Below are 20,149 nucleotides of genomic sequence, written 5' to 3' on the forward strand. Positions count from 1 at the left end.
ATGTTTGAACCCTTCTGCAGGCTATTCCAGTGTTGGCACTCCTAGAAGTTACCATCAGTAGCTAAGGTATACTCTGTAGAAGCAGCTGAAAAGAGCTGTTCAAATTCTGTTCATTGAAGACGTGACCTGAAGAAAGAAACGTTAATGATTGCCTAGTGATACTAGTAAAAGGTGTACTTCCTATGCAAGTTAAAGCTGAAATGTAAAGGATGTATCACTTAATAGAACTAGCAGTACATTGCTGTGCATGTAAACCCATCCCTGGTGTAACCAGCAGAGTGGACAGGAAGTCCTGATGTGCAGATGGAAATGTGAGTGCATTCTTCTTCTTCTTCTTCTTCTTCTTCTTCTTATTCTTATTATTATTATTTTGAGGTATGGTCTCACTGTATCCCAGTCTGAACTGGAACTCATGGTGATTTATCTACCTCTGTCCCAAGTGCCAGAATTAGAGGAGTGCCCTACTATACCTGGCCAGTGTATATTTTGTCATGATTTATTCATATATTTATTTGCAAGCAGGGAGAGAGTGAGCAAGCAAGAAAGCCTATCAGGGCCTTTTGCTGTTGAACTCCAGATGCATGTGCCACTCTGTGCCTCTGGCTTTTATGTTGGTACTGGGGAATCTAACCCAGGCTTTCAGGTTTTGTAAGCAAGTACCTTCCTTTAATTGCTGAGCCCTTTCTCCAGTTCCAGTGTACGTGGGTTTTTTTTTTTTTTTTCTTTTTTGGTGGTATTTTTGAGGTAGGGTCTCACTCTAGCCTAGGCTGACCTGGAACTCACTATGTAGTCTCAGGGTGGCCTTGAACTCATGGATCCTCCTACCTTTGCCTCCCAAGTGCTAGGATTAAAGTCTTGAGCCTCCACACCCAGCTTGTTTTGTTTTTTTGAGGTAGGGTCTTGCTCAAGTCCAGGCTAACCTGGAATTCACTCTATAGTCTCAGGATGTCCTCGAACTCCTGGCAATCCTCCTACATCTGCCTCCCAAGTGCTGGGATTAAAGGTATGTGCTATCACACATCACTTTTTAAAGAAATTTTTATTTATTTATTTATTTGAGAAGGGAGCAAACAGGCAGGTATATATATAGAGAGAATGGACCTACTAGGGCCTCCAGCCACTGACAATGAACTCTAGAAACATGCACTACTTTGTGCATCTGACTTTATGTGGGTCCTGGGGAATTGAACCTGTGTCCTTTGGCTTTGCTGGCAAGTACCTTAACTGCTAAGCCATCTCTCCAGCCCCAGTGTATGATTTTTATCTGCAATCTATTTGCTTGATTTTTATTATTGGTGGGGGAGTAGTGGGGAGAATGGGCACCCTAGAGCCTCTAGCCACTGCAAACAAACTCCAGATGCATGTGCCACCATGTGCCTCTGTGGCTTTTGGGGAGTAGAATCTGAGTCCTTAGGCTTTGCCAGCAAGCGCCTTTACCATTAAGTCATTTCCATTCCCAGTTTCTTCTAATTTCTGTTTATATTTGCTGCCTTAGATTGGAGCTGCTCCTGGGAGCCCGCTACTTGTTTGATTGAGCTCTTGGAATGCATGGTTCAGTAAAACACGTTGCTGAATTAAATTCCCACAATTGCTGGGTATGATGGCTCAGGATGTATAATCCCAGCACTTAGGAGGCTATGGCAGGAGGATCAACATAAATTCCAAGCCAGTCTGGGCTGAGAAGTGAGATTCTGCCTCTAAAAAGAAACTGAAAAAAAAAAAAAAATTAAAAAAAAATTTTTTTTTTTCACATCAACTTGAAAGAGCACTAGATTTCTCTGACCAGTTTTTTCCCAAACCCTCCAATAAGTGAACATTTATGAGTTATATTGTGGGACAGATGCTGTACTAGACATTGGCTAAAAGATGAATAAGGTTATGTGTAGCTCTTAAAAGCCTGTAAACAAGCTGGGAGTGGTGGCGCATGCCTTTAATCCCAGTACTCGGGAGGCAGAGGTAGGAGGATTGCCATGAGTTCGAGGCCACCCTGAGACTACATAGTGAATTCCAGGTCAGCCTGAGCTAGAGTGTGACCCTACCTCAGGGAAAAAAAGAAAAAAAAAGTGTGTAATGTGCAGTGGGGATCCAAATCTGCACTTCAGAGCCAAGAATACTGGAGGCAGAAGATAGGCCAGTAGGACTCCAGGTGGGGGAGCACCTGTTTTGTGCCAACATCTGATATCACAGACCTACCTGCCCAAGTCATATAATAATATACAGGATTCTGACCACTTGTTATCTGACTGAAGCATCTGAAACATTTTTCTCTATGCATTTTTATCTTTCTACCACTCCCAGTCGTCCCCTTCTGACTCTATGTCAAATACACTCCTTTACCATCTTGTTTCCCTGCCCTCTCCATTAATACTTCACCTTCTCTGTCACAGTCCTCTTTCTACTTTCATATTCCACGTGTATGTAAGTTTGAATCTAGATTTTACATAAGAGAAATCCATCTTTCTGAGTCTGGTGCCCCCCCCCTTGAAATATTTTATTTACTTGTGAGAGAGAGAAAGAGGCAGATAGACTGGGCACACCACGGTCTCTAGCCACTGCAAACTCTAGATGCATGTTCTACCTTATGCATCTGGATTATGTGGGTCCTGGGGAATTGAACCTGGGTCCTGTGGCTTCTCAGGCAAGCACCTAAACCTCTAAGCCATCTCTTCAGCTCAAAATTTTAAAATTTTAATTTTTTTTGTTTTTGTTTTTGTTTTTGTTTTTGTGGTTGGGTCTTACCCTAGCCAGGGCTGACCTGGAACTCAGAATGTAGTCCCAGGCTGGCCTCGAGCTCACAGCAGTCCTCCTACCTCTGGCTTCTAAGTTCTGGGATTAAAGGTGTATATCACCATGCCCAGCAAACTATGGTGTTTCTTTTGTTTTCAAGGCAGGGTCTTACTCTTGCCTAGGCTGACCTAAACTCACTCTAGCCTCCTGATTGCTGTGATTAAAGGCTGCACCACCAGGCCTGGCACCATCATACTTTTAATTCTGTTTTTCTTTTGATTTTTTGAGGTAAGGTCTTGCTGTAACAGGGGCTGACCAGGAAATCAGTATGTAGTCCCAGACTGGCCTAGAACTAAGTGATCCTCTTACCTTGTTCTCCAGGCTATTTTGTGTCTGGAGGAGCACGTTGTAAGGAGTCCTGCCTATCCTTTGGCTCTTACATTCTTTCTGCCGCCTCTTCCATAATGGACCTGAACCTTAGAAGGTGTGATAGAGATATTTCAGGGCTGAGCCCTCCTCTGTCACTTCTTAGCACCATGGTGCTTTCTGAGTCATCCCAAGGTCACTGCCATCTGAAAAGAGAAGCTTCTCTAACCAAAAGTGAGAGTAGCATTAATATATAGGTATGAATGTTAAGAGAAGTGCTTACTGGGCAGTTTGATGAGCATAGTATACTCATTTAGCCAGGCAGCAGCAGACATTACACCCCTAGGACTCATGACTACCCATGTTTTAGGTTTTCAGTATCAGGGATGTATTCCCTCCCATGGAGCAGGCCTGCAGTCCAATTAGAGAGCAGTTGGTTTCCCCCATACCAAACGTGCCACTATTGCACCAGTTGGCTCATTTGGCCTAAATTCTTTTTTTGTTTGTTTGTTGTTTTTTTGAGGTAGGATCTTACTTTAGCTCAGGCTGACATTCTTTTTTTTTTTAAGTTTAATTTTTATTTTAGAGAGAGACAGAAAAAGAATTGTGCCAGAGCCTCAGTCACTGTAATTGAACTCTGGATGCTTGTGCTACTTAGTGGGCATGTGTGACCTTGCCTGACCTTTGTACATGTGGCTTACATGGGATCTAGAGAATCAAACATAGGTCTATAGGCTTTGCAGGAAAACACCTTAGCTGCTAAGTTATCTCTCCAGCCCCCTCCCTTTTAAAAAATATTTTTGTTTATTTATTTCCAAGCAGAGAGAAATAGATAGACAGAATGGGCACACCTCAGCCTTTAGCTGTTGCAAACAAACTTCAGATGTATGCATCACTATGCATGTGGCTTCATGTGGGTCCTGGAGAGTCAAACCAGGGTCCTTAGGCTTGTAGGTAAGCATCTTAACCACTTAGTCATCTCTCCAACCCGGAAAATATTTATTTATTTGCAAGGAGAAGGAGAGAATATGAGAGAGAATGGGCATGCCAGGGCTTCTAGCCACTGCAAACGAACTCCAGATATATGCATTAGTTTGTGCATCAGGCTTTATGTGGGTACTGGGGAATTGAACCTGGGTTCAGGCTTCGTGGGCAGGTACCTTAACCACTGACCCATCTCTCCAGCCCCTACTTTTAATTCTTTAAGTATGATTTCCTTTTGTTCTTTGAGCATACTTATTAGAGATCTTTGAAATCCTTATCAGCTGTGCCTACTGGTTGATCACACTTAGTTTCTTGGGCCGGGGAGCTTGCTTAGTGGTTAGTACTTGCCTGTGAAGCCTAACGACCTAAGTTCAATTCTCCAGGTCCCCCAGAAGCCAGTTGTACATGGTGGCACATGCTTCTGGAGTTCATTTGCAGTGGCTAGAGGCCCTGGTATACCCATTCTCTCCCTCTCTCTGTCTTTCCCTCTCTATAAATAAATAAAAATAAAATATTTTTAAAAAATGAAACAGTTTCTATGCTGAAGAGATGGCTCAGTGGTTAACTGCACTTCCTGCGCCAGCATGAGACCTTGAGTGGACTTGAGACTGCTGGAGTTCAAATATCCAGATCACACGTAAAGAGCTGGGCATGGCCTCGTGTACCTGTGACCCAGCCACTCAGGGGAGCAGAGACCTGAGAATCTTAGGAGCTAACTCCTGAGTCAGGATAAAGAGCAGTGCCGCTGGAGGGGGATACCTCATTTCCACTTGGGCCACAGCTGGCCAGCAACCCCTACCACAAGAGAGCACATGAGGTACTGCAGTGATAAAGCAATTTGGGGTGTCTTTGACAGCACCAAGGCCTTTCTCTGCTCATGTTGAGCTATAATCTAGGATTTGGGGTTCTGGACTGTCACCGTTGTATAAAGTTCAACTGAGTCAGCCTTTAGGCTCTTGTCCTAGAAATTCAAAGAATTGAAACCCACAGACTAGAGGGTAAATTTGGAGCAATTTTATTATAGGGATTTGTAGAGCTTAAGGTTCTTAAGGAAAGAGGACGGAATGCAGAGAGCTCTTGTCCCAGAGAAATGGGAAAGCCCACTTAGAGACCGAGACTTGGGTGTTTTCTAGGTTCTGGAAGAGGCTGAATTAACCAGGGAATCTGGTTTAATCTTTCCAGGAATCCAGCAAAAAGCTGTTCTAGGAAAGGGGAAATCCTGGAAAGGAGAAAAGGCAGGGTGACCTGGTAACTATGTAGTCTCAGGGTAGCCTTGAACTCCCGGTGATCTCCTACCTCTGCCTCCCAAGTGCTGGGATTAAAGGTGTGTGCCACCACGCCCGGCTTTAGGTGTATTTCTTAGGAGGTGCTTAAACAGTTCTCTCCTCACCCATCCCCCAACCCTAGGTAGGGTCTCACTCTGACCCAGGCTGACCTGGAATGCACTGTGTAGTCTCATGGTGGCCATAAACTCATGGTGATTCTCTTACCTGGGCTGGGATTAAAGGCATGTGCCACCACAGCCAGCATTTATTTAATTTTTAAATATTTTTATTTATTTAAGAGCGAGAAAGAGGTGGGGGGGCCAGGAGTGGGTGTGCTAGGGCCTCCGGCCACTACAAACCAACCCCAGATGTATGCACTGCCTTGTGTATCTGGTTTTATGTGAATACTGGTGAACTGAACCCAGGTTCATAGGCTTTGCAGGCAAGCCATCTTTGAAGCCCCACTATGGTGGTTTGCATAGATGGCCCCCTATATATTCGTTGTGTTTTTTTTTTTTTTTTTTTTGAGGTAGGGTCTCACTCTAGCCCAGGCTGACGTGGAATTCACTATGGAGTCTCAAGGTGGCCTCGAACTTATGGCGATCCTCCTACCTCTGCCTTCCGAGTGCTGGCTATATATTCAGTTTTTTGTTTGTAGTTTGCATCTGCAGCCACCTGGCAGGAGGCAATGTCACTGGGTGGATCTTAAGGTGTGGTGGTGGGTTTCAGATTTCAATCTAAAGATATGCAAAGTGTGCCTTGCTGGAGTTCCTGAAGTGTGCTGTGCTGTGTGGCTTCTCTCTGTGAAGGCAGGCCAGCTTCTTCTGTCACTATGGATCTTCCCTTGGATCTGTAAGCTTCAATAAATCCCTTCCTCCATAATTGTGTCTGGTCTGAAAGTTCATCTCAGTGAACCTGAAGCTGTCTGCTACACTGATCTTAAGTAGGTTTCAAAGGCCTTTACTATTACCTAACCACTTGCACATAATTGTTAACAATACTTATCAAATGCTCTTTTAGTGGATTTTTCTTCTTTTTTTAATATGTAAAAAAAATTTTTTATTATATTTCATTTGAGAGAGGCAGACAGAGAATGAGTGTGGGCATGCCAGGGCTTCTAGCCACTGCAAATGAACTCCAGATGCATTTGCCAGTTTGTCCATTTGGCTTTACATAGATACTGGGGCATCAGACCCTGGCCATCAGGCTCTGCAAGCAAGCAACTTTAACCTCTGAGCCATCTCTCCAGACCTTTTAAAGTCTTGTTTAACATGTGCTTTGATTGGGTACTATGGCTGTAATGTGTCTTGAGGGCATGAAATTGAAGTAGCACATGGGCAAGATCCCCTTTTTGCCCATTAAAAGTGATTCTGAGCAAGTTACTTCTCCCTTCTTTGAGTTTCTTGTGACATAAAGATTAGAATTTTTTTTAAAAATATTTTTTGTTCTTTTTTTTTATTTATTTGAGAGCGACAGACAGCGAGAAAGACAGATAGAGGGAGAGAGAGAGAATGGGTGCACCAGGGCTTCCAGCCACTGTAAACGAACTCCAGACGCGTGCGCCCCCTTGTGCATCTGGCTAACGTGGGACCTGGGGAACCGAGCCTCGAACCGGGGTCCTTAGGCTTCACAGGCAAGCGCTTAACTGCTAAGCCATCTCTCCAGCCCAAAGATTAGAATTTATAGGGCTGGAGAGATGGCTTAGCAGTTAAGGCGCTTGCCTGCAAAGCCAAAGGAGCCAGGTTCAATTCCCCAGGACCCATGTAAGCCAGATGCACAAGGTGGCACATGCATCTGGAGTTTGTTTGCAGTGGCTGGAGGCCTTGGAGCGCCCATTCTCTCTCCTTTGCTCCTGCCCTCGATTAGAACTTGTCCTCTAATAAGTAACCAATTAAGAGGTAACATAGGTGAAGTCATAGTAGTTCTGCTCTTTTTGTTTTGTTTTGTTTGTTTGTTTTCAAGGTGGGGTTTCACTCCAGTCCAGACTGACCTGGAACTCACTATGTAGTCTCAAGGTGGCTGCAAACTCATGGTGATCCTCATACCTCGGTCTCCTAGTGCTGGGATTAAAGGCATGTGTCACCACGTCTGGCTGTAGTTCTGTTCTGAAGTTTGCGCAGTCTATATTTCCACCAACACTGTACAAAAGTTCCTATTCATGTTCTCAAATACTGTCTTTATTGTTTTTTTCCTCTGAGGTAGGGTCTCACTCTAACCAGGCTGACCTGGAACTCACTCTGTAGTCTCAGGCTGGCCTTGAACTCACAGCCATTCTCCTATCTTTGCATCCTGAGTGGTGGGATTAAAGGCATGCACTGTACCATACCCAGTTCTTAGGCATATTTCTTTTACCAGCATCTGGTAGGATTGTGCAAATAGTGAATTTTCTTTTACTGTGGAATTAATGGATTGCTCACTGCAAACCTTGCATGTGCTTATTCGCAAATGAAAAATATGGACAACAGATGAAGAGTACATGAATTATGTGGTTTGTGCATTTAACTAATCTAATACTACCTTGTCTTTATTTTTTTATTTTATTTTTTTTTTTTGGTTTTTCGAGGTAGGGTCTCACTCTGGTCCAGGCTGACCTGGAATTAACTCTTTAGTCTCAGGGTGGCCTTGAACTCACAGCGATCCTCCTACCTCTGCCTCCCTAGTGCTGGGATTAAAGGCGTGCGCCACCACGCCCGGCCCCCACTACCTTGTCTTTAAAATACATATACCCTAAAGGATATGCCTTTAAAATAATCAGTACTTGTATCCCTGGAAGGCCTTGTCCTTATTTTTAAAAAGTGGGGGGAGAGAAGAAGACAAAAAGAAAGAAAGAAAATACCTTGGCCTACTGACAATCTACATTTCAAAGGTTCTTCATAGTAAAAGCTTATTCTTCATTTAAGTGACTTCTCTCCAGCCGAAGTTAGGAGTTCATCTGGGTTATAAACCATATCGCCCGTTATTCATGCTGTTCCAGATTGGGTAAAACAAGTATTGAAGGGAACGGTAATAGCTTAGGCACTTCTCAGCTTATCCTTTATCTGGAGATGGAGATACTTGAAGAAATGCAACTGCTTAATGAGAACTGGAGTGGGGCATCCATTTACATCTCTTAGGATTGGTTGAATAGAGTGTGGTCTATTGAGTGGACTTTTGATGTTGTTGCCAGTCTGTTTCAAATGTACACGTGACACTATCTGAAGAAACATTAGAAACGCCTAGTAAACATTTTTCTAATATCTAGTGTTAAGCTATATTCTGTGATTGCATTTTGAAGCTTGCTTTTCAGCTTGGCTCTCAGTGATCATCAGGTTACATATAGGGTATATGTGAGCTGCTGACTTGACTAGGTCAGTCTTTGTAAGTGCATAAAACTTGCCTGTTGGAGACTAATGATGTGGCAGTTTTCTCTGCTTAGACTTGAAGGGAACATTTGTTTTAGACCTCTACACCATGGCGTCAAAAATCTGTCTTTAGCCCGTAATGTCCCTTTAGATTCCTGCTGGCCTTACCTTGTGTGGTTAGTAGTAGTGTCTGTGTTTCATAAGTAGCAATTGTAAGTATGAGGCACACAGACATCTCTCATAGCCTTTTGCTTTTGGTGCATTGTTTAGAGTAAATAAATAGCAACAAAATAGTATTACACATTTCTCTTCTGGGTTTTGGTCTTGTTCTTTTTTAGGTTTTTGAAACAGCATGTCATGTAGCCTGGGCTGGTCTTGAACTCACTATGTAGCTGAGGGATGACTTTGAACTGCTGATCCTCCTGCCTCTTCTATCTCCCAAGTTCTGGGATTATTGGCATGCACCACCATGCCTGGTTCCTTGTTTCCTATACGACCCAAGGTTTTGTAAGCAAAATGCAATGTCACTGGGTGGACTTGCAAATGAAAAGGCAAGAAAGGCATATAGGACCTTAAACCTGGCCCTGGATTTCTTCAGGAATAAGTACAGATATTTGATCCTTCTTTCTAAGCCAGTTGTCTTTAAGACCTCTTCGCATTTGGTATACTATAAATCAACAAATTGTGAACATGAAACACATCTGCTTATTTAGGCTTCGCAAGAATAGCTGTTTTCTGTGAACTAGTCTTTCCTGTAGTGGTTAAAATCAGGACAGTGGGGTTGGTGATGTAATTCATTGTAGAATGTTCAATCCTTAATTACTACCAGAAAAAAAGGTAAAATCCATGGCTGGAGAGATGGCTTAGCAGTTAGCGCTTGCCTGTGAAGCCTAAGGACCCTGATTCAACTCCCCAGGACCCACGTAAGCCAGATGCACAAGGTGGTGCATGCATCTGGAGTTTGTTTGCAGTAGCTAGAGGCCCTAGTGTACTCATTCATTCTCTCTCTTTCTCTCTGCTTGCCTGTTTCTGTATCTCTCTCTCAAATAAATAAAAAAAAACTTTAAAAAGAAACTTAAAAAATACTTGAAAGAGGAAAAGAAAGGGCAAAGTGATCAACTAGATGGTAGATTGAGCATTAATGAAGCCTTGGGTTTAGAGTCCTGTTCTGCAACATAGTAATAAGAAGAGGAAGAAAGAAGGGAAGGAGATGAAGAGCTAACTAAATGGACCAAATAATGTTGACAGGTAGTCCATACCTTGACAGAGTGAGTCAAGTGCCCAGAGCTCATCTGATATGTCCTCAGAAAGCAAAATGTGTAACATGGGATTGGTCATGATGAAACAAACCCAAATGTAGATTACAGGGCTGGAGAGGTGGGTTAGTGGTTAAGGTGTTTGCCTGCAAAGCCAAAGGATTCTGGTTCGATTCTTCAGGACCCATGTAAGCCAGATACACCCAGCACAACTGGCTGGCCTAGAGTCCTTTTTTTTTTTTTTTTTTTTTTTTGTAAATATTGCATCCGGTCACTTCACTAATATTGTTAATATTATTTTGGTTTTTCAAAACAAATTTGTTTGCCAGGCATGGTGGTGCACACCTTTAATCCCAGCACTTGAAGGGCAGAGGTAGGAGGATTGCTGTGAATTTGAGGCCAGCCTGAGACTACAGAATGAATTTTAGGTCAGCCAGGGATAAAGTGAGGCCCTGCCTTGATAAAACCAAACATAAATAATTAAATTTATTTCTTAAAAATCTTCATTTGTATACGGAATGTACCCAGATGATAATTCCCTCCTACCATCTCCTTTGTCCCCCATACCTTTTCATTGAAACCCTCTTTTATTTAACTTATTTTGGTTTTCGGGGTGGGATCTCACTCTAGCCCAGCTGACCTGGAATTCAGTATGTACTCTCAGGCTGGCCTTGTGGTGATCCTCTCACTTCTGCCTCCCAAGTGCTGGGAATAAAGATGTGCTTCCCCATCTGGGCTCTGCTTCTTACATTCTTTCCGCACAGTGATCTCTAAACCTTGGAGGGTGCGATAGAGTTGTCTCACTTAATGCTGAACATTCAACTATCACTTCTCAGAACTCTGAGGGATTGTGAGTCTCTCCAGCAGTCACTTCCGTCTGCACAGAGAAGCTGTTCTCACCAGAGCTGAGATCAGCACTAACACATGGGCATAAGCATACTTAGTTTTGGTTTCTCTTTTTCTTTTCTTTTTCTTTCTTTCTTTCTTTTTTTGTTTCTTTTCACATTTTTTATTAACATTTTCCATGATTACAAAAAAATATCCCATGGTAATACCCTCCCACCCCACCCCCCGCACTTTCCCCTTTGGAATTCCATTCTCCATCATATTACATCCCCATCTGAATCATTGTACTTACATATATACAATACCAACCTATTAAGTACCCTCCTCCCTTCCTTTCTCTTCCCTTTATATCTCCTTTTTAACTTACTAGCCTCTGCTACTAAGTATTTTCCTTCTCACACAGAAGCCCAATCATCTGTAGCTAGGATCCACATATGAGAGAGAACATATGGCACTTGGCTTTCTGGGCCTGGGTTACCTCACTTAGTATAATCCTTTCCAGGTCATCCATTTTTCTGCAAATTTCATAACTTCATTTTTCTTTACTGCTGAGAACTCCATTGTATAAATGTGCCACATCTTCATTATCCACTCATCAGCTGAGGGACATCTAGGCTGGTTCCATTCCCCAGCTATTATAAATTGAGCAGTAGTAAACATGGTTGAGCATGTACTTCTAAGGAAATGAGATGAGTCCTTAGGATTTATGCCTAGGAGTGCTATAGCTGGATCATATGGTAGATCAATCTTTAGCTGTTTTAGGAACCTCCGCACTGATTTCCACAATGGCTGGATCAGATTGCATTCCCACCAGCAGTGTAGCAGGGTTCCTCTTTTTCCACATCCCCGCTAATATTTATGATCATTTGTTTTCATGATGGTGGCCAATCTGACAGGAGTGAGATGGAATCTCAATGAAATTTTAATCTGCATTTCCCTGATGACTAGTGACGGAGAACATTTTTTTAGATGCTTATATGCCATTCGTATTTCTTCCTTTGAGAATGCTCTTTTTAGCTCCATAGCCCATTTTTTGATTGGCTTGCTTGATTCCTTATTAGTTAACTTTTTGAGTTCTTTGTATATCCTAGATATTAATTATCTATCAGATATATAGCTGGCGAAGATTTTTTCCCATTCTGTAGGTTGCCTTTTTGCTTTTTTCACTGTGCAGTTCAAAATCTTTGTAATTTCATGAGGTCCCAGTGATTAATCTGTGGTTTTATTGCCTGAGCAATTGGGGTTGTATTCAGAAAGTCTTTGCCAAGACCAATATGTTGAAGGGTTTCCTCTACTTTTTCCTCTAGCAGTTTCAGAGTTTCAGGTCTGATGTTCAGGTCTTTAATCCATTTGGACTTAATTCTTGTGCATGGCGAGAGAGAAGAATCTATTTTCATCCTTCTGCAGATATATATCCAGTTTTCCCAACACCATTTGCTGAAGAGGCTGTCTTTTCTCCAATGAGTATTTTTGGCATTTTTACCGAATATCAGGTGGCTATAGCTACTTGGGCTTACATCTGGGTCCTCTATTCTGTTCCATTGATCTACATGTCTGTTTTTGTGCCAGTACCACGCTGTTTTTGTTAGTATGGCTCTGTGGTATAGGTTAAAATCAGGTATGGTGATACCACCAGCCTCTTTTTTGTTGCTCAGTATTATTTTAGATATTCGAGGTTTTTTGTGATTCCAAATGAATTTTTGGATTGTTTTTTTCTATTTCCATGAAGACTGCCTTTGGAATTTTGATAGGATTGCATTAAATGTGTAGATTGCTTTTGGTAAGATTACCATTTTCACAATTTTGATTCTTCCAATCCAGGAACAAGGGATGTTTCTCCACTTTCTATTGTCTTCTGCAATTTCTCGCTTAAGTGTTTTAAAGTTCTCATTGTAGAGATTCTTTACTCCTTGGTTAGGTTTATTCCAAGGTACTTTATTTCTTTTGATGCAGTTGTGAATGGGAGTGATTCTCTGATTTCATCCTCTGTGTGTTTGTTGTTAGCATATATGAAGGCTACTGATTTCTGTGTATTTATTTTGTATCCTGCTACATGGCTGTAGGTTTTGATCAGCTCTAACAGTTTGCTAGTAGACTCTTTAGGGTCCTTTATGTATAGAATCATGTCATCTGCAAATAATGATAACTTGATCTCTTCCTTTCCAATTTGTATCCCTTTTATGTGTGTCTCTTGCCTTATTGTTATGGCTAAGACTTCCAGAACTATATTAAATAAAAGTGGGGACAGTGGACACCCTTGTCTTGTTCCTGATTTGAGTGGAAAAGCTTCCAGTTTTTCCCCATTTAGTAATATGTTGGCTGTAGACTTGTCATAAATAGCTTTTATTATATTGAGATATGTTCCTTCTGTTTTCAGTCTCTGTAGGGCTTTTATCATGAAGGGATGTTGGATTTTGTCCAACGCTTTCTCTGTATCTAATGAGATGATCATGTGACTTTTGTCCTTCAACCCATTTCTATAATGTATTACATTTATAGATTTGCGTATATTGAACCATCCCTGCATCTCTGGGATAAAGCCTACTTGGTCAGGGTGAATGGTCTTTCTGATATATTCTTGTATTCTGTTTGCCAATATTTTGTTGAGAATTTTTGCATCTATATTCATGAGGGAGATTGGTCTGTAATTTTCTTTTTTTGTTCTATCTTTGCCTGGTTTTGGTATCAGGGTGATGCTGGCTTCATAGAAGGAGTTTAGTAGAATTCCTTCTTTTTCTATTTCCTGGAAAAGCTTAAGATGCAATGGGGTTAGCTCTTCCTTGAAGGTCTGGTAAAATTCAGCAGCGAATCCATCTGGGCCTGGGCTTTTTTTAGTTGGGAGATTATTGATAACTGTTCAGATCTCCATGCTTGTTATAGGTCTATTTAAGTGATTAACCTCATCTTGATTTAATTTAGGTAGATCATATAAATCAAGGAAATCATCCATTTCTTTCAGATTTTCATACTTTGTAGAGTATATGCTTTTATAGTATGTCCCTATGATTTTTTTGACTTTCTCTGGAATCTGTTGTGATGTTACCTTGTTCATCTCTGATTTTATTAATTTGTGTCTTTTCTCTCTTTTGGTCAGATTTGCTAAGGGTTTATCAATCTTGTTTATCCTTTCAAAGAGCCGACTCTTTGTTTCATTAATTCTTTGGAATTTTTTTGTTTCTATTTCATTAATTTCTGCCCTAATCTTTATTATTTCTTCCCGTCTACTGATTTTTGGTTTGCCTTGTTCTTCTTTTTCCTAGGCTTTAAGGTGAAGCATTAGGTTGTTTACTTGTAACCTTTTTAATTTCTTAATATAGGCTCTTAAGGCTATAAATTTACCTCTTAGAACTGCCTTCATTGTGTCCCAGAGATTTTTTTTTTTTTTTTCCTGAGGTAGGGTTTCAGTCTAGTCCAGGCTGACCTGGAATTCACTATGTGGTCTCAGGACATAGTGGTCTCAGGGTGGCCTCAAACTCACAGTGATCCTCCTACCTCTGAGTGCTGGGATTAAAGGTGTGTGCCACCACACCCGGTTTATAAACGTATTTAGAGGGCAGTTTGGTGGCCATAATATATCCATGTAGCCAAACAGTAGTAGTGGCTCCCTCCCCCCATCCTCAGGGCTTAGGACCTTTCCAGCCATAGGCTTTTGACTAGGTTTTCAGTATCAGGCATCAGTTTCCTCCTTGAAGCAGGCCTCATGTCCAGTCAGAGAGCAGTTGGTGACCCCATACTGGACATGCCTCCGTCTCACTAGTAGACAGCTTGCCTGGCTGATCAGGTGTAGAGCTTGCAGGGCCCACTGCTGGTTAACACCACTGGCGATTTCTTCACCAGGAGCTTGCCTAGCACTTTCCCGTGCGATGATGGGAGTCCCCTCCAGCTTGAGTTGTCAGAGTTCCACATTGCAGCATGTGTCTTCAAGAGCAGGCTCTTACCATCTAGTGTTGGGGGCCCAGCAGGAGCTTTGGCAACTGCCTGTGTGGTTTTGGGGGCCACAGGGATCACCATGACCCACTCCCTGGACATAAGGACAATGCTGGGATTTAGCTTTAGCAATTGATGGCTTCTGAGTACAGCTTGTCTACCCCAACAGGGAACCTCTACCCAAGCTTTTTATTGTTTTTTTGGTTTTGTTTTTTTCCAGGTAAGGTCTCAGTCTAGTCAAGGCTGATCTGGAACTCACTCTGTAGTCTCAGGCTGGTCTTGAACTCATAGTGATCCTCCTACCTCCTACCCAAGCTTTTTAAAAAGCTATATATTTTGGGGATTGGAGAGAGTCCTTAGTGGTTAAGGCGCTTGTCTACAAAGCCTAAAAGCCTGGGTTCAGTTCCCCACTACCCATGTAAGCCACATGCATAAAGTGGCGCATGCAAGACCTACTTGAAAAACAAACCAAAGAACAATAATAAAACAACCACAACAACAAAAAGCATGAGGGGGGTATCTAGCTGGGCCTCAGTTTGTAGCCCAGGCTGGTCTTAAATCCTTCCAAACTGGTCCTCCGGCCTCAGCCTCCTGAGTCCAGCCAGTACAGGCTGTATGTACTATCTCACCCCTGATGCTTGACTCTTAAAATTTTATATTGGTTTTTCGAGGTGGTGTCTCATTCTGGCCCAAGCTGACCTGGAATTCACTATGTAGTCTCAGGGTAGCCTCAAACTCATGATAGTCTTCCTATCTCTGCCACTGCAGTCCTGGAATCAAAGGCATGTGCCCCTTCATCCGGCTCTTTCAGGTTGTTTAATGTGCTTTATTCTAAAGAAGCAAACATCGGAATTTTTCTTGTGTATCATAAGAGGCTGTTAGTCACTAGGAACTGACCCTTAGGTAGCTTTAAGTTTTAGGCGGAATATTTTAATATATATAGACTTACTTCTCTACTCACTTGCACTTTTTTTTTTTTTTTTTTTTTTTTTTTAGGTAGGAGATCTCATTCTAGCCCAGGCTATCCTGAACTCATTTTATAGTCCCAGTGTGGCCTCAAACTTAGTGATCCTATACCTCTGCCTCCTGAGTGCTGGGATTAAAGGCAGGGGCTGCCACGTCCCATTTGTTTACACATTTTAGTAAAGTTGTAACTATTAACACATTAAACCCTGAAACCGTTTTCCTCTTATCCTTTAAGCAGAGGCTCAAAAGTAAACTCATTACAGCATGGGAAATCACAACCCTGGGCTGTTGCAAAAGACTTGTCAAATGTATCCTGTTTAATTTGGAGGAAAACAAGCAAAGCAGAAAATGTAAGATGCTCAGTTATGCGATAGCCTTGGTGCATGGTGTGGTATGTTCCCAGCTGTTGTAGTTTAAAACTTATAAATAAATAAGTAGTTGAAATAAAGTTTTATAGGTGATACTCCTATACTTCTCCCCTCCACCCTAGGTAACCACTGAGCTCTATCCTCAGCTCCAGAAGTCTTCTATTGGAAGACACATTGGTTGTACCCCACCTGCCTTTGTAACTGGAACTTAGTAGCCATCGGGTAGCCTTTCCCTGTCCTTCACCAAAACATGACTACCTTCATCTTCCACCATACTTGGTCTTGTAGCTCCTCCTTTAAATACACTTAACCTCATTTTTAGAGTTTCCTCTAAAAGGATTTTTTCCTTTGTTTTATTTTTATTTTCATTTATTTATTTGAGAGATAGAAAGAGAATGGCCATGCCAGGGCCACTAGCTGCTACAAACTCACTCCAGAGACAAGTGCCACCTTGTGCACCTGGTTTACGTGGGTCCTGGAGAATGGAACCTGGGTTCTTCGGCTTTGTAGATGAGTGCCTTAATTGCTAAGCCACCTCTCCAGCCCATTTAGTATTTTGTTGTTGTTGTTGTTGTTTTTCCCCCCAAATTTTTATTAACATTTTCCCCTTCTTTAGTATTTTAAGGAAGGTTATTGCTCCAGCCCAGGCTGTCCTGGCATTCAGTATGTAGTCTCATGCTGGCCTTGAACTTACCATGATCCTTCTACCTCTGCCACCACGCCAAGCCTGAAGTCATCAGGATCTTGCCTAAGCACTAAGCAGACTGAGGCAGGAGGATGAGTTATGCAGTGAGACCCTGTCTCAGTCATTGTTACTGTCATCCTGGCCACATCAGTTGTCCATTTCTTTATGCTTTTTTCCCCTCCTTTGCAGTGCTAGGAGGATCAGACCAAGGGCCTTACATATATATACTGGACAATGGCTGAACCAGTGGTCCAAACTCTCAAGCCCTGTTTGTGGTGTTTTCAACCACACAAACTTAAAAATATTTTTTTTCTTTTTTTTTAATGATTATTGACAACTTCCATAGTTATAGACAATAAACCATGATAATTCCCTCCTCCCTCACTTTCCCCTTCACAACTTCACTCTCCATCATATCCCCTCCCCTTCTTAATCTCTCTTTTATTTTGATGTCATCTTTTCCTCCTATTAATGATGGTCTTGTGTAGATAGTGTCAGGCACTGTGAGGTCTTGGATATCCAGGCCATTTTGTGTCTGGAAGAGTACATTATAAGAAGTCCTACACTTCCATTCTTTTTGCAGTGGACCCTGAGCCTTGAAAGTTGGGATAGAGATGTTGCAGTGCTGAGCACTCCTCTGTCACTTCTTAGCACTGTGGTGCCTTTTGAGTCATCCCAGAGGTCACTGCCATCTGAAAAGAAAAGCATCTCTAATCAAAAGTTAGAGTTGCATTAATATATGGGTATGAACATTAAGAGAAGTGCTTACTAGGCATTTTGGTGAGCATAATATATGCATTTAGCCAGATAATAACAGGTGTTAACACCCCTAGGGCTCATGACTTCCCCTTTCATAAGTCTTCTCTTCTCTTCTCTTCTCTTCTCTTCTCTTCTCTTCTCTTCTCTTCTCTTCTCTTCTCTTCTCTTCTCTTCCCTTTTCCTTCCTTGCTAATAAATAAATAAATAAAAATATTTAACAAGCAAACAAAAACTCCAGAGTAGTTCTTGTGCAAAAAAGAAACCAGAAGCCATAGCTTCTGAGGAAACTGAAGTAAAAGTTTTCTTAAATTTACCACAGTCAGACTTCTAGATACAGAAGGAAGGGACTTTGTCCCTCCTCACTTGATCAGAGTGACTCACATGTAATCATGATTGTGTCAAAAGTTCAAAAGGGAAAATGGAAGGTAAAATGAGCTGAATTGGCACTCTTCCCCCAACATTGTACCTGTAAGCTTGATATGTTGTTTCAGAGATTAACTTTATAGACTTCCGTACCCAGAAGTACAAAAATTCTTAGGAACCTCTTTTCACAGGCTTGATCTTAACCTACTGAATAAAGAGAGCAGTTAATCCCTTTTGTAAAGTAATTTGAGAGGAGGGAATTCAAAATGTAAAATCTCACCTGCAGAAAAGACTCTGCTCTGTAAAGACCTTTCTATCTTTAGACACTTACAAAGGCTTAATATTTTAATGCGGAAGGGTGAGCTTGGTTAAGAAGCCAGTGGATGAAATTAGAGAGAAATAATCCAGTGCTTTCTTTCTGGGAATTATCATCCTACTCTCCAGGGGACCTAATTTTATTCCTTGTGAGGAATGAGAATACCCTTGTGTATAGCAGGCCAGCATCTCTAAATACTAGCTTGACTTTTAGTATAATAAGAGACTTGTTAGGTGCAATTTTGCTCTTAGTCATTAATACAATGAACAAATGTTGTGGTTACCTGGGAAAGAAAATTCAAGTGCTTTTAAACCTCTTGAGAGATTTGGTTTCATGCTTGAAACCTATACGCTGTTATGCCCAATAGCATCTGTAGAAGATTCTAGGCTCTAAGGCATACAACATAGAAGTTAATACATTTTGGGAAAAGTTGACACCACTACAAAATGGATTTAAGCTCTTGGGCAGAAAGCTTTTCTTTTGCTAAATGACAGCTATTTGCTAGTGGCATTAAGTTTAACAAATGAGTAGAATTTTCTTGGCAGTGAATTTATGAGATGATGATGTTCTGATCTACAAAGAAGGAAGCTAGTCTTCCCTTCAGGTGGCACTTCTTTTCTTCTTACCTGTAAAACACTCTATAATTCTGCAAGTGCACATACTCAGTTAAGAACAAAAGTTACTCTAAGAGAATATGTAGTATTAAGTAGAATTTGACAGAGCATGGCATTTATTGCATCAAATTATTTGTCTTCTACAAACTTTGTGATAGGCACTTTTTTAAAAACATTTTTTAATATTTTATTTATTTGAGAGAGAGAGAGAGAAAAGAGAGAGAATGGGTGCACTAGTGCCTCCAGCCACTGCAAACGAACTCCAGATGCAGGTACCACCTGGTGCATGTGGCTTACGTGGATACTGGGGAATTGAAGCTGGGTCCTTAAGCTTCATAGGCAAAAGCCTTAACTGCTAAGCCATCTCTCCAGCCCTAAAAAGCCAGTATCTGGAATCTCAAGTTGGCTGTGCTCCACTCTTGAGAGTCAGTCCTGGCAGCTTGTGCTATTCCCGAATAAAAGCTTCCATCTTTGCCTCAGAGTGGTCCCCGGTGGTCTTGGTCACTCCCGAACCGTACAGTGCACACCTTTAATCCCAGCACTTGGAAAATTGAGGTAAGAGGATTGCCATGAGTTTGAGGCCAGCCTGGAGCTGCCGAGCTCCAGGGTAGAATGAGACCTTGCCTCCAAGCAAAATACAGAAAAAGAAGAAGGGCTGTGGGTATGTAGCTCAGTGGTAGGACATGCAATAACTTCATGATTTTCTTAAGGTAAACATGCTAGTCATATTATCAGTTTGACAAACATACCCCTCCCCACCTTCTGAAATCTCTTTTAATGTACTTCAGTTTAAGAGTGCCTTCTTGGTTTCAGACAAATCTGCCTATCTTCAAGCTGAAGGAATCCACTGTTAGAAGAAGATACAGTGACTTTGAATGGCTTCGAAGTGAATTAGAGAGAGAAAGCAAGGTAAGAATTACATTTGCATCAGCAAAGCAGTCCTCTCTTCATTTTTTTTAAACAATGTGATAATGTCTGTTAACTTTGAGTTTACTCACATTTTTTCTTCTTTTTATAATTCCCTCCCCCCTCCCCCACTTTCCCCATCATAAATCAGCCCTCCGTCATACCCTGTCCCCCTCTCAATCAGTCTATTTTATTTTGATGCCATCATCATTTCCTCCTGTTATGATGGTCTTGTGTGGGTAGTACCATGCACTGTGAGGGCATGGATATCCAGGTCATTTTGTGTCTGGAGGAGCATGTTGTAAGCAGCCCTCCCCTTCCTTTGGCTCTTACATTCTTTCTGTACCTCTTCCGCAATGAACCCTGAGCCTGGAAGGTGTGAGAGGCATGTTTCAGTGCTGAACACTTTCTGGCCACTCCTCAGTACTATGGTGCCTTTTGAGTCTTCCCAGTGGGTCAT

General features: G+C 41.8%; 1 protein-coding gene across 1 annotated transcript in view; it reads left to right on the forward strand.

The window, feature by feature from the left end:
- Snx3 (sorting nexin 3) overlaps positions 1-20,149 on the forward strand; it is a 44,295-nt gene that overhangs the window by 12,238 nt on the left and 11,908 nt on the right. Inside the window, exon 2 of the mRNA XM_004660613.3 lies at positions 19,597-19,692. Within this exon, the coding sequence (XP_004660670.1) occupies positions 19,597-19,692 (96 nt within the window). The remainder of the gene's footprint in view (positions 1-19,596; positions 19,693-20,149) is intronic.

The sequence above is a fragment of the Jaculus jaculus genome, chromosome 7 (assembly GCF_020740685.1).
Source record: "Jaculus jaculus isolate mJacJac1 chromosome 7, mJacJac1.mat.Y.cur, whole genome shotgun sequence".
In the NCBI taxonomy this organism is placed as follows: Eukaryota; Metazoa; Chordata; class Mammalia; order Rodentia; family Dipodidae; genus Jaculus; species Jaculus jaculus.